Source organism: Parasteatoda tepidariorum, chromosome 5 (assembly GCF_043381705.1).
Source record: "Parasteatoda tepidariorum isolate YZ-2023 chromosome 5, CAS_Ptep_4.0, whole genome shotgun sequence".
Lineage (NCBI taxonomy): Eukaryota > Metazoa > Arthropoda > Arachnida > Araneae > Theridiidae > Parasteatoda > Parasteatoda tepidariorum.
Genome location: NC_092208.1, coordinates 55,698,805 through 55,714,797, shown reverse-complemented (window position 1 = coordinate 55,714,797; position 15,993 = coordinate 55,698,805). Strand labels below are relative to the sequence as shown.

The following is a 15,993-nucleotide window of genomic DNA, read 5'->3' as shown; positions in this document are numbered from 1 at the left end:
GTGATCACATATTAAATTAATCGTAGACCAAGATTACCTGTAATCACGAGTAAGCACTTTCAATTTTAAATCGATATCAGATAAGATTAAATTTTTACTGAAAAATTATTAACTGATAAACTTTTGTAACAAGTTTATTAATTTTACTGATAATTATTATCAGATTATTTTTTGTAGGAAGTTTATAACCAACTAAGGTGTTAATTCAAATTTATTTTATTTAAAAGTTAAGTTTAAAAAAAAATAATTTGCTTTAAATTAAAACGTTTCGTGTTACAACTTTTTTTTCACATTAACTGCGGTTCTTGTTAATTATTATTCCAAGATAATGGCCAAATGCTTGGAATCCGAAAATATTTTTTTTTAATCGATCTTTAATATGAATTTTCAAGCTGGAAACTCCTTACGTGTGATGCACACCTAGTTAAAAACTGAATATTTCCTTTTGTATTAAATCTCAAACTTATTTTTCTTTTTAGAAAGCATCTAGGATACCTTTCAGATAAAGTTTAATGAAACAATAAGCAGCTACATGTATCGGATTGTTCTGCACATTTAGCCAGTTTCTAACGTTTATTCAACATCAATTTGTCTAAAAAAAAACACACACACACACAAGGACTGTGAAAGACTTTATTAACAAAAAGCAACATTTACATTTGAGTAATTCTAAACATCAAACAGAGAGAACGATTAACTATTATATATATTTACAACTCGTTGGCTTAATAAGCCATCTCGAACTGAAGAGGAAATCACAATCTCATCATAAGCATTGTTGAAAAAAGAATAGGGTACAAAAAAAAGAATAAAAATAAGTATTTCTTTTAACAACAACACAAAAATTAAAAACATTTGGTAAGCTTATTTATTTTAAAAAAAGTCTGAAATACCAAGCATGTCATTTTGAACGAGAACGATTTGTGCTACAGTCTTACAATTATTCTCTACATTTTCTAGACAATTATTGTTTTTACATATTTTTGTGGGTTCAAAAAATAGACATGTGCAAACAAATGCAGCACAGTAAAACATGCATAGCATGACCATAGTGCTTGGTTTCTTAAGTTAACCTTCAAAATAAGTACACTCGAAGTCTACTTCTGGAGCTCAGTCTTAAAATTAAACAGATTGGTATCCCCTTTGACGACTTCTTCTCCTTCCAACAAGATATGCAATAAGTACAACTATCACTAAAGCCAACAGAGCAACTCCAACGGCGATGGGAACAACATCATTGATAGGACTATCTGCTCCACATTCCTCAGCTGAAAATTGAAGCATTTAAAGTTTTAATGGTTTCAAAGATATTTGAAACAACTAGATAATATATTAGCTATAGGTAGACGAGCATTATAATATATCAGACAAGAAAAAAAAGTTAATAAACATTTTTTTAAAATACTTAAACTTACAACTTTTGAATGACCCTCTACAACTAGCTTTCATTTTATAACTGTCACTAAACAGCCGATCCAATTTTGGGTTTACGACTACTAACGTTCCACTCTGTAGCCTTGTAATTTAAAACCCAATCCAGAAGACAAGTGAACTTCTGGACCAAGTATTGGGGGAAATTTGCCTTCTTGGTGAATTTTTTGATGGAACTAACCCGCATTTGGGTTACATGCAGAGAAAAACCACGAAAACTTCACACAATGGCAAGGGTACTCTAACCCATTACCTGTCTACCACTGAGGATATTTTATGCTAGCACTATGGTTGGTGTGATCCAGGTGCGGAATTCGTATCGACTAGTCGTCGCTGGGATTCAAAACTGGTTCACCTCATTGTGGGCAAATGTTCTATCCCCTAAGACACCACGATTCAGCTTGCATTAATTTTTGTGCCTCAGGATCAGATATGCTGATTTTTTTTATGTTGTTAAATAACTTGGGGATAATTTCAGGCATGTCAACATCATAGCAACTTACATTTGTTTTACATTCTGAAATTGTTGAAGAGATAATTTTCACAAGAAGTTATTTAGAAAATTAATTTTTATTTAGACACCACAATTTAGATTAACTATCTTTTAATGATAGTACTATTAGATCAAAAATGAAGTCTAATATTTATGTTGATTAATAAAATTAGTATAAAATTCGGTCAAGCATAAATAGAACATTTCTCCCATCCATATTCAATTCTATTTTTGTAATCAAACGATTGGCCTACCTTCAGACCTAATTAGAATAAGACTTTACAGTTACAAAAAATTAAGTCCATCGTGCTTAAATATATATTTAATTGTTAGAACAAATGTATCATTAAAAGCCTATTAATTGTTCTTTTTAAACCAACTGACCTGATCCAAAATCCTTATTATGTTCTGCACCAAAAGCTTGCAAATGAATAGATAGTACTTCCATAGTTGCATTTCCGAGAATGACATCACTGGGAGTTTTACACAAATAAGAATTTCCAGCTTTCACTTCGTAGAAATGAGAATCGTTGGTAAATGTTTCTAAGAAGGAAAAAGTAAATGATACATTTAAAAAAAGTCAATATTTGACAATATTTTAAAGAAATAAACTAAAGTTCAGAAAACAACATACCAGTTGAGAAAGGCAAGTAGTAGGTAAAAGAAGTGTTTTTCACATAAATATTATCAGAACTTTTCTCAAAAACAAAAATTATATTGTAATCGACATCTTTCAATAATAATAATTCAGTACCATCGGATGTATTGCATTTACTTCCATCAGAGGATGCAGTTGGTCTTAATAAAATATAATCAACTTGACCCTGAAATGAATCAAGATACCTTAGTTTAAATCTAACAATTAAAAAAAACTATTGCTAGAGTTAATAAGAATGAGCAAAAAAAAAAAAAAAAAAAAAAAAAAAAAAAAAAAANATCTGCAAAAAAAAAAAAAAAAAAAAAATTTGCAATGCAATAATACTTTTTCACAAAAAACAAGATTATATTTACAGTGCACAAAAAAAAGGTTCACAATAAATAACTTCTGATTTAATGATTGGATCTTCAGGTTCTACGACTCAGTCTTAATGGTTAAAGAGGGTGACCTCAAACAGGCTATTTAATTATTGTAGTACTACTTAAGTTGGGTACTTAGAGTTACGAAACCAGACACAAAAATGTACTTTCTCTGAATAAACAAACCCTTTTTTTCTGATGGATTCGGATTCTCTCCACCAAAGTGTATGGAGTAGTAGCAATCTTCCAAATAGGGTCCCCATAGATTGGTTAGAAGAGCAGTTTAAAGTTTGAATCCTTTAATGTTAATTTCACTTTTTGCATACATAGCCATAACTCTAGAACTTTTTAAGCGAATTGAATAACTTTTACACACACAATTATAAAACTCGTTAATTTATAAATATTTCCATTCAAAAATTAACTTTAAGTAAATATTTATTAATTTATTTAATAATAGTTGCAAAAATTTTAAATTGTAAGATATACAATTTCATTCATGTATTTTATGAAATTTTGGACTTAATAATAAAAAATGGACACTGTACATTCAGGGTCTAGGTTTTTCTGAGAGGAACCTATTTTGTGAAAATTTAGACATAATTTGTGAAAAACTAAAAATTATATTTAAAAATCAACACAAAAATATGGATTTATTGTTTCTTAAGGGATACAAAAATAAAATTTTAAGAAAAAGTATTTTGGGAAACTACAGTTTTTCCTAAAATTGAATTTGTGAAACTACCGTTTTTCTTTAAGTTGAATTTGTGAAACTACCGTTTTTCCTTAAGTTGAATTTGTGAAGGTACCACTAAACGGTAGTAAATTCGGCCTGGACAGACCCCTGACATTATTAATTTAAATTTTTTATCTCTTATAGAAAGAAAATTTTCAAAATGAAAATATTATTTAAATTGCTGAGCACTTAGAATTTTTACTTTCTATTAATTCCTTATTTAAAAAGTTCAATATCGAATATAAATATATATTTCTTGAAAATGCACCAAATTAACATTTAAACCACAGTTGCACAATAACAAAAATAATTAGAACATGAAAAAATACTTATTAACAATTACCAGTCTATCTAATTCATAAATTTGTTTCAAAATGTATTAAGTGTGCATAGTTCATTAGCTGGGGCTAAAAACTTAAAAGTCTAAATAAAGATAGAAGAGAAATTAGGAAATATTTACATTTATCTCTATTTTAAATCTAATTGCCAAGTTAGCTCTTATGCATGTTGTATTTCCTTCAGTAACATTCCAATATCCAGGTTCTGGAACTGGAATTGGAGCTGTGGTGGTTACTGGGGACTCGGTCGAAGACGTAGGCAAAACTGATGTTTCATGAGAAGTAGTTGTTTCACGAGATGTAGTTGTTTCATGAGAAGTGGTTGTTTCAGGAGTAGGAGAAGGAGTTGGAGAAACTGAAGTGGTTGTTGGCTCAGAAGATGTGGTCGTCTGAGCTGAGCTTGAAGAGGCCGTGGTTGTCTGAACTGAGCTTGAAGAGGCTGTGGTAGTCTGAACTGAGCTTGAAGAGGCTGTGGTTGTTGGAGCTAAAGTCGAAGTCGTAGTTGTCGCATCTGAGCTTGAAGATGAAATTGGTGATGAAGTTTCTACAGAAACATCTGTAGATTTACCTTCTGGATCTTGACTAGAGTTTTGAGCTAATGAACCTACAAAAATTTAAAAAGTGAAAAAAAAAAATTTAAAATACCTTTATTTAAGCTGCAGTTAATAATTTATTTGAATTTCGCCAAATCAAATTTTCTGCATTGATCAAAAACATTGAACGTTCTTTTCAAATAATTCGTATGTTAAGTACTAGTTAGAAATTTGGAAAATCTTAAGAACAAATACATAGAATAGTACCGTTAAGAATTGCAAAAGTTAAAGACATTTTACGAACCACTGACCAACAAAATCACCACACTATAGAAATGTGTATTAATTAATATCAATTGCTCAAAATTATTGAAAAAATCCACACATTACAAAAATGATTGACTGTATTAAAACCAAATCATTGCAATATATACTATAAGTACACTAAGAGTTCAAAAATGTCTAGATCGTAAACACATTTAAAAAAAGTTGAATAAACAGAATCTCTTAAAACACTTTTTATGTGGAAGTAAATACAATATTGCATTAAATATTCATAAACCAACAACAAATAAAAGATAGTAAAATTTAAAATATTTCTTTTTATACTGTGATAGGTATTCATCATGAAAGTTATGATTAATGAGATCTTTTAAGAAACAGCATTTAAAGTAATCTTATAGTTTCATTGAATAAAATGCACAGAATTCAGCCATACCTAACATTAAAATTGTACAGTCACTCTCTACTTGACATAATTGAGAAATCTAAACAAGTTACAAACATGCAAACGCCTTGAAGACACCAAAGCAATTTGCTTGTTAAATCAGAGTCGATTCTAATTGTGCATAAAAATGAAATACCTTTATGAGCATTGAACAAGCTATAATACCAAATAATAAACAGATAATAGCTTTTCCATTAATATCTTAGATCTTCAGTAAAAAGAAAACTATTCGATGACAGGCATAGCAACAGCTCCTAATCATTTCAATGATGATTAAAATTTTTAGTTCATTATTGGTAATGCTATGGATTTGCACTCAACTAATCGTCAGACTCAGATAAAAAGAAAAACTTTTTGCAAACACAAAATCTGAGTTCAAAAACTTTATTCTAGCAATTTATTGACTCTTGTAACTAGTTTATTTCCTTTTATTGATTTGTTGCCACCTAATTTGGACAAAATCTATACAAAAATAATTGACTATTTTTAAAAGCTTTCATTTGCATAAAATTCTATACTGATTGTTATCCATACCAGAACCCTACTTTAATACAGTTATTCATTACTTAAATTTAGCAGATTTTTGACAACATAAAACTAGTTATTGACTAACCTTGTTTTACCTTTTAAGTGGATTTTTTTGTACAATCTTTCCAATCTCCTTTTATATAATGAGTAATACTATTTATGGGCTTGATCATGTGATTTATGAAAAGACAGATGAGAAAACACCTATAATTACTCTTCATTGTTTGTCTATACTTTATGAACAATATTTCTGATCAAAAATATATCTCCAAGAATAGAACACCTAGTTTTAGTCTCAATGGCAATTCTACTTACCCCCTTTGAGAAGGCCTCTTTGAATTTTGAGGAGCATACGCATAGCACACTAAGTGAACAACCCATCATTTTTTTTTGTGAGTGTGTACTAAGACTGTATAAGGAATGGCATGTGGTACTGCTTATTACACACTGTTGTGTGTAATAAGCAGTAGTAAAAAAAACTACATTATTTTTGTAGTTTACTACAACTACTTTGTTACAAATGTAGTTAACTAAAACTACTCTTTTTTTTTTAAATGTAGCGACTACAATCTACTTTGGAATTTCTGTGACTACTTCACTACTATAAGAAACTGAACTTTGTTTGAGAAGTTCATTTACACCAATATAATTCGGCTGGTGAAATTAATTTACACATTAAGTTCATAATTGTTTTAAATAAAAAATTGACTTATAATTATTTAGAACCATTTACTCATGTTTACAGATATCAGTTTATTATTCTAAAACACTTCTACCGAATTTGTTAATTTAGTCCTCAAATTTTTAATGCCATTCTTGACAGCGAATATTTAATTTAAGAGATGCTATGAAATTATCAAATACTTGTTAAATGCTTAATGCTATTTTATTTCCTCTCAGAAATTAAGCACAGCAAAAATATGTTTCCTTCCTTTGAAATATCAATGTTTTATAAGCCAACATTCGCATGTGAAAGTGAGACTAAAGAGACTAAGATCTATTATTCATAACAGCTAGCTTAGCTACTAGTCATATGCAATTCTTGTTAACTAACAGTCACAGGGACAATTAAAATTGAGACCTTTGTCCGACCCGCCAAGATTTGTACCCATCAAATTCGAAAAATTAGTTGTGTTAGAACCCTGTTCATATACTAAGCTAACGTAAAAAGTAGCAAGGAATGGTTACAAACTAATGTTTTTTTTGTATTGCACTACATTACTTTTTTTAAAAATAAAAAAAAATAGCACACTACACTGTAAACTACGATAAAAAGTAACGACTACAGTAGTTTAGCTATTTGTAGTGCTCTTCTTCTGATCACTGATAAGAAGCATGAGAGGTAATAAGACTTCCGAAATTTTCAGCAAAATTACATAACTTTTTGCACAGCCTCCACGACTACATTCTATAAGTCTAGCAAAAGCGTTTACTAAATAGTTTAACTGTCATTGTCTACTTTTGCTTGTTATCTTAGTGCTTTGTAATAATATATGATAAAAAATATAATATTTTGAGAAAATTACAGAGCATTTCACCAGGAGGTGGATACAAATAATTCTTTCCACTAAGCTTTTTTTTTCCCTTCTGATTACACTGTACAGATAGGATTTTTCAGATCAACTTCAAAAGAAAGTATATACTCTGTGCTGGATACTTAATTAGAATGCAAACTCTAGAAATTATATTCCTAATTCAAATTCTGTTAAATACATACTTGAAAAGTGCTTAATGGTTGAAGAAGCATTTTTCAAAATTTTAAGCTTGATTTTTCAAATTTGCAATATAAGATATCCCTTACTGTTATGACAAAATACTTAACACTTTACGTTATAAAGATAAAAACAGAAAAGTATTTTCAAAGCATCTAATAAGGCTCTTAATACTGATCTCTTTCTCAAACATTTTATTACACAGTATAGAAAATCAATATAATTTTAAAAATCATAATTCTCTGTGTGCGCCTGTCTATATATTGACACGCACGTAGTGCACGTATACATTTATGGAAATTTGTCGATTTTAAGAATACTTTTTTAAATTTAACAGGAATGTTCATACAATTTAAAAAATAAACTATTACAATTTGATCCCTTCAATTCGAAAGTTACACATCGCTATTCCTAGAGTGACTAAAAAATCCAATATTGCAATGTGTATACTCATGCATTTTTAAAATTAGAAGTCGTAATGTGTATACTTCATGCCTAAAACCAAAAATCGCAATTCATATTCACATCATCATTGACATTCTTCAAACATCGATTTACATCATTTAAAAGTTATAGGTACCTTGAGATTTGCATACACAATTTAAAAGTTATAGATCATAATTATTATTCATGCAATTTAAATATCAAACGGTGTTATTTATATATACATGACCTTAAAACTTAATATTGTAATGCACAATATATAGTATTCAGGTATGTAGCCATATCATATGTACATTGATTTANTCTAGTTGTTGAAAGGTGCCCCATGTTGAAAGGTGCCCCCCTCTCCCCTAGTATTCAGGTATGTAGCCATATCATATGTACATTGATTTATAAAATAAAACAGAAGTTATACTGTATTTCGTTTCCTTATAAGATTTATGCAATAATTGTGTTGACAATATAAGTGTTTCACAATATACATCACTAACGGTAAGACAAACCTATTCTAACTGCTAAGTATAGAGGTTTTAAAATATTTTTCATGCCGAAAAGAAGCCGGCTCATTTGATATTTGGCAGTGACAACCGAAATCTTGACGCAATTTAGGACAGATCAAAGAAATAAAGAGAAAAATTACAGCGATATCAATACAGAAAAAATTTACATTTTAACGCATACAAGTTAAAAACTCTGTCAATAAAATGGCCACAGTTAACAAATAAAAGCAAACATTTTTAAAACGTATAAAAATAACAGTTGTCATAAACATTGTTGAAGAAGATACTTACATGCTGAAAGAAATATAACAGCAAAAGCTAGCAAAGTGATTTTCATAATTGATGTAATTTACACTCCAGATTTTTAAATTAATTCTTTCGTGCACAATTTCGACACTGAGACGCAGTAACTAATCAGAAAATTTTAATTGTAGCTGATTCAACAATTTCAAAATTGATTAAAATAATCAGATTTAATTAAGAATCCTTAACGTTTCCATAAGATTCACAACAATTACAGTCTATGAACAAGTAGAGAATGAAAGAAAAAACTTCTCTCTATTTCACAGAGAGATTACAGACGAATATGACGTAACAGTCACGGGTTCAATGGTTGTCATCTGACAAATTGTAAAACTATTTATTTATTTACTTATTAATATTATAATTAAATTGAAAATTAAACGAGTGTTACATATTCAAATTAGTTCCTAAAAATAAACAAAGCAGCCTAGAGTTAGTTGAAATCATTTTTAAAGGGTCATTCTTTATGGGGTGCACTCACTTACGATCATCATGGAGGGATAATGACAACCTGATTGGTGAAAAACATTTTCTCCCGAAAGAGTCATACAGTAATAAATAGCTCTTATGAGTTGAAAATAAAATTGTTCCTCAGTATTAGCTGCAACCGTTTCGTGTCTACTCTGTAAGCAAATCTTGAGTCGGGTAAAAATAGTTAGTTGAAAACGTGCTCTTTGCAAATAAACTAAGTTTTCCTGCAAAGTAAACAAAACATTTGATGTGAGTAATGTTTTAAAATTTTTATGTCATTGAATTATTTAGTATCTTTTTGTTCATATTCACGAAATAAACGTTATATATTTTTATGTTTGTTTAGATTTAATAATTTGTTAAGTATATAGATAAAAAAGCATATGTTGAGCGTCGTGAGTTATTTTTTGGGCGAGAAATAAAACTTACTCTCGAATACTTTAAACTGTAGGCAATTTCTTGGCATAATATTTTCTCGGTCTGGTTATTTATACAGAAATCTTCCCATATATTTTATGAATTCAATTTTGGTAAGACCTTGTTAGATAAAGCAACAGTTAAATAAAAAGATTGTAAAGCTATGTATACAAATAATATTTAATATATTAATATACAAAACACTATGATATTTTAAAAGACACAGACATACAATACCTAACTTACTTCGAGCGACATATTAATGATATTCTTAATTACTAGGGAAATTTATTTCAACATTTTATATTTAATTTAGCTTTAAAAATAACCATCTCAAAATAACTTAGGCATATAAGAATGCGAACCAAAAGAAAAAGTAAAAATGTTAATAAATTAAAAATGAAAAAAAAAAATCTGTTGCACGTTTTCTAAATCTTTACCATTTTTCATCCGCCAGGCTGCAAGCTCTATTCACAAGTCCACAAGCACTTTTTCCTTAAATTTGTTATTTATTCAATATCGAATGAAGACTTCTTTTTTCCTCTTTATTAGCATAGCAAAAATTAATCTTTTTTGATATGCCCAAATCTAATGGCATACTTTATTATGCCTGAATCTAATGGCCGTAGAACTGACATGCATTTGGGTGGAAAATAAAACACTGTAATGTTTTATAAGCTTCGGGGATTGTTGTGCAGTTATCAACTATGAAAGCTCTTTTCTTTTTCATCTCTTTATTCACATCAATCAGCCAATTGATAAAGATTTCTTCTGTCATCCAGGCTATCTTATTTGACTTACAGTAAGCTTTTCACATTTTTAAAATATTTAAGGTTAGCACATTTTCCTATAACTTAGTGCTACAACTTATTGGTACTAGGATTGTTTGCATGAAGCAGAACTATTAAAAAGACTTTCCTTTTAATTAACCCCTCACCTGCCAAGTAAAATTTATGTGATTCACTCCCCAATGCCACCGTTTTTCGCTCAAGTGCGCTTTGTTACACGGTGTTTTGGTAGGGAAAAAAGATGCACGCTTTGCAATTTAAAAACAGTTTACTTTCACATGAGAAGAAAAAGGAAAAAAAGAAAATACAAAACTTAAATTGAAGAATAAAAATACAATATAAAAGATGTTAAAACTTAGCTGTTGTATGATAAATCCTGAAACATGGTTGGACACATAAACCAACATCACATTCATTGCACTGGTAGCGGGACTCTCGACGAATATACACGGGAAACGAAAGCGAAAGAAGAGTAATCCCAACCTTACTCAAATAGAAACACAAAAGCAATAAATATTATGATATAACTTTTCCAACACATCCCTTTCCCCCTCCTCCGAAATTGGTAATACATTCATTGCAAACATTTTCATTGGCAAACACTTACAAGGTCATTTTACTGTGTTCAAAAGTCGGGGGTGTAGTTCTATTTATAGCAGCGCAATGCAAAGCATCGTATTTCGGGAAAGCGTATATATGAGCCTGCGGCAGTTAACGCATCGTCTGGCTGAGACGTATATGTACGCCCGCGGCAGTTAAAGGGTTAATAAATATTTTTCCTGTCTTCAGAAGATCCCTTGGCAGCTGGCAGTATGCCACAGGATGAATGAAAAGCCTGTATTTTTTAAGCAATTTACCCAGAAATACACTCAAAATATTATTTTTACGAACTTTTATGTGAGAATTGTTAACTTTGACAACATTCAATGCTTAATGCTCATTAAGAAATTAAATTTATATTAAAAAAATTATTTAAAAAAAATCCAGATAAAATTTTTTAAAAGAATTTATAACATATTCTTAGCTATTTTGTTGTCATAGTGTGGGGCATGTCGTCATAGTGTTGTTACAGACCATGTCAACCGTCACCTATGAAGAGGTTTCCCGACATAGAGTCGAGTTAATATGTCTTATATACTAGTGAAGTGTAGTTGTAATTTTGTAGTGGTAGATACGCTACAGTACTGCCCCACCAGAATTATAGCTGTGATAGAATTCAATACATGGATACCACTAGTTGATTCATTGCTGTATTTGTGACAGACCGGGAGAGTTGGATTAAGGTCATCAGGTTTTGAACATTAGTCATGAGAGCTGAATTAAGATCATGGTCGTAGTCGCTCCCGTGTTGCCTTTAGTGTATGCAAGCCGATGTTGTGAGTGATCGAGACTAGAATGAGTAGCAACAGTGTGAGAAGGTGGATAATGTCACAGTCACAAGTAGCAAGTCAACTGTTCCATGTGTACCATCTATCAAAGTTGACGTTACTGTCTAGGTAGGCGTGTTCATATCGAAGTGGACATTTCTACAAAGGTAGGCATGTTCATATCGAAGTGGGCGTTTCTGCAAAGGTAGGCGTGTTCACATCACGTCCGGGTCACCAATGTGGGGCTAGTTGTTACAGACCATGTCAACCATCATCTATGAAAAGGTACCCCTACATAGAGTCGAGTTAACATGTCTTATATACTAGTGAATTGTAGTTGTAATTATGTAGTGGTAGATACGCTGCTATAGTAACAAAAATTAACACAGTATGAATTGCAATTGCATTAAATAAAAGTTTATTTTGTTATTTTTCTTTGACTTGTACTATTTTCAAAGACTATTGAGCAGAAATGGTTATATTTTCTTTTGACATGCTTAAATGGTGTTTTTTAACTTTAGATTTATGTCAAAAGTAATTTTTTTCTTTATTTAAAAGTAAAATGTTTTACTTTTTCAGCAGTAGAATGAAGCCCCCTGGTAGTGTTGTCGCTGATGAGATGTTTCCTGAAGGAGCTGGACCATATATGGATTTAGAGGAGGTATATTTCATTAAAACTTCTTGGACAAAATATTTATATCCATTGATTTATTTAATTTTTTCTTTCGGCATGTGATCCCTACCATTAGCAATTTCGTTCACCATCTGATGAAATGAGACACGAAAAATATATTGTTCAGGACATGATTTTGTAGAAATTGTAACAAGTTTTACATAGATGTATAAATTCAGTGAAATATTGTTATTCCTTGATCCATCCATTTCAAATTTGATATTTATTTAAGAAATTATAGTCTCCTTGAGAAGTTTTAGTATGTTGAATTGACTAATGTATGCAGTATGTGTGATAATTGCAATAGTAAAATATAATTCTATCATTCATTCATATTTATAATTGTATGATCTTTCTGGTAATGAACTTTGTTAAACTAATGATAGTAAATTTAGCGTGAATTAATTTGCTTAATTTTTTTTTTAGATCACTAATTTATAAATATATCCTTAAAGTTTATCCAAGGAAATAATGGGAGTAGAATGTATGTAAACATTATTCAATGTTTCATGTAGACTAATAAATAAAAGTAAAAGACTAAACGTAATTAAAAGGGATGCAAAACTTTTAAATTAAAATTTTCCGTAAGTGTGACTTTGTTCAATATTTTTATTTAATTCATTTTTTTAAAACCAGGTTTATTACCAAACTTGATAGATTTGATAAATTTTTAATTTTAAAAATATTGTTGCTTTTTTCAACTAATTATTGTCATTGTTTTAGGCTGGTGGTTCCAGTGGTCTTTTGATGGATTTAGCTGCAAATGAGAAATCAGTTCATTCTGATTTTTTTAATGGTAAATTATTTTTTTAATAAGCAGTTATTGTACATACTATTAAAATTAGTAAATAATTGTGATACTTTTATCTCTTTTTTTTATCCCTAGAAATGTGAAACTTAGAACACCTTGAACTGTCGGAAAATAATCATGATAAATGTTCAAATGTTTTCGATCACGTTTATGTACTTTCTGAAATTATTCTTTAAGTTCTCTCACTAATTTCTTGTGGGGGCCTGGGGACCCATCTCTTTTAAGGGGCCCTGTCAGATATATTATGCAAATCATTGAAATAGAATTAAAAAATATCATTTTTTAAATTTTATTTTCTGAGCATTTATAATAATTATATATTTTTTTTATTTTTATGAAAGATTATTTTTTCTAGGCAAAGTGTACTAGTTTATAGTGGCACTGGGCCCTAGGATAATGCCTGCACTTGCTATTCTTTTTTTTGAAATCTCTGTTTTCTAGTCTTGATTATTTGATGTATTTAATTGAATAATCTACATCACTACACGGTACAAATATCTGTGCTAAAACTTTTTATATTTGTGTACATCTCTGCAAAATGGTCTTGTTATTATGGAATTTTGATACAATTCTTATCAGCACAAATTTAAATCTATATTTAGCAATGTTTATTTTAATTAAGTAAAAAATCAATAATTTCACACAAAAAAATCTTTGTTTAGAAAAGGGATATTTTGTATTTTGTAGAAAGGAAACAAAAAAGATAGTTTGTATGCATTAAAAAAATTTGTACAATTATTACATAAAACTAATTTATCTATTGATATAATAACTATAAACTTAAGTCAGTGTAATTTTAATTTTAACCTAGTATTATCTATCATTCTACCGTTTACCTATTTATTACCTATATTCTTAAATAAGTTTGAAATTATTTAATGAATTTTTCAAAGAATTTTTGTATGATCCTTTTTCATTATATGCTCTTCTTAGATCTTTTATTTCTAAAGTTTAAAACGTTAATCATCCTTTTTTACTCCCTGTTTATGTCCGCTTCAAGCTGAACATTGTATATGGATTAATATTTCCAATAAAGCCATATGTAACAACAACATTAATCATCCCGAGGTAGAAATTTTTTACTCTTGCCTTGTGTGCTACATCAGCTGTTTTTAAAAAATTGCCTATAATCCCATTTATTTGTTGTTATAAGTAAGAAAATATACAAAAATGCGAATAAATTTATCTGCATTATCTGATGAGCTCTGTGCTTTAATTAATGTGTTTTGAAAGTGATAACTAATCCGAAATGAGACCAAACATTTGATGGCTTTGATACAGTTGAGAAAACATTACATGAAATTGGGATAAACCATTGTAGAACTGTGGTAGTAAATAATTTCCAATCAAAGGAACATTTTGTGACAGCCTTGGCCTGCATCAAGCTGTAGAACAACAGAAAAAGAATAAATATAAATTTGATAAAAACCGAGCCACATCAACATGATACTACTGTTCATATATAAACAGAAATTCAAATAGTTTTAATAATTTATATTATTTCAAACAAATTATGTTTTGATTGTTGTATGTTACACCCATTAGCTGTAAAAAGTCATGTAGTTTTATTACATTTAAAGAATTTCTGAAAATGTATGTTAATTTTGTGAGAAATAGAAAATTTTATTTGAAACATTGCTTGTTTTATTGAAATAATTTTCTTTAAAATCTTTATCTGTTAATAAAATATGTCCCAAAAATAAATACTTTTTAATTTTTTTATTGTTTAGATTTTGAAGATCTGTTTGATGATGAAGATTTAGCATAAAATTGCTTATAAGGTATGACATGTTTCTAAATACTTTTATACTGTGTTTTGAAGTTAATTCTGTTGATCTGATGTATGTATGTACAAGGTCATCAGAATAAATAAATGTTGAAAATACTCAAATTTTGCACTAAAAATAAAGAAATGTACAAATTTTTATACTCATTTTATTAGGTTTAGATATGTTAACCATTAGTCACACAACAGACAACAACGTGCAAATCAATCTCTTTTCATCAATCTTGTGAAGCATATTTTATATTATGTCTGATTTTTTTAGGTGGCTGATATCAACTATGGTTTCAATGTAATTCTTTTGAGAGAAGAACAAATTTGTCTTCTTTCATTTCATCTCAAGACAAAATCTATTTCTTAAATGTCAGAAACTAATTTTTAATAAGATTACTAAGACCCTGATTACTAAGATATTGTATTATTGACAATCTGTTATACTATCAGCATTTCAGTAATGAATTTATTCTGTTTCTACTCTGTCTCTTAAATAAATTTTCTATCGATAATATTAAAAGTGGGGAGTTGTTACACAACTTTGCCTGTATCATATTTATTGGGCTTTAGATAACTTTGTCTATGTGTTTGATTGCAATCATAAGATTTTTCCTCAGATTTGTAATTTTTCTTTTTTTTTTAAAAATTTAAAGCTTTTTCTAACTTTTTTAACTTTTTCCTATTTTTGTTATGTTTCTAAAAACTGCCATTGAATTTTCTTTTGTAAACTTTTTAAACTATGTATAAAAGTTAATCAAATATAGCTCTAAATCTATGAATTGATAAAGATTGAGGGCAGGTGCTGGCAAATTAGATTCGGTTTATTAGAAGATCATTCACTTATTTAATTACATGCACATCTTTGTGCATGTACATCTTTGTGCTTACATTACATGCACATCTTTTTATATGTATATATAGCCTATA

The 15,993-nt window shown here is 29.2% G+C and overlaps 1 protein-coding gene across 1 annotated transcript; it reads right to left on the bottom strand.

The window, feature by feature from the left end:
• Positions 1-619: 619 nt before the first annotated feature.
• Positions 620-9,213, bottom strand: LOC107455819 (lysosome-associated membrane glycoprotein 1). Its single transcript, XM_016073530.3, has 5 exons — positions 8,751-9,213; positions 4,138-4,619; positions 2,559-2,748; positions 2,309-2,467; positions 620-1,268 (listed from the first exon to the last, which is right to left on the bottom strand). The coding sequence occupies exons 1-5, from the start codon at positions 8,794-8,796 to the stop codon at positions 1,123-1,125; spliced, it is 1,023 nt and encodes a 340-aa protein (XP_015929016.2). The 5' UTR covers positions 8,797-9,213; the 3' UTR covers positions 620-1,122.
• Positions 9,214-15,993: the final 6,780 nt, after the last annotated feature.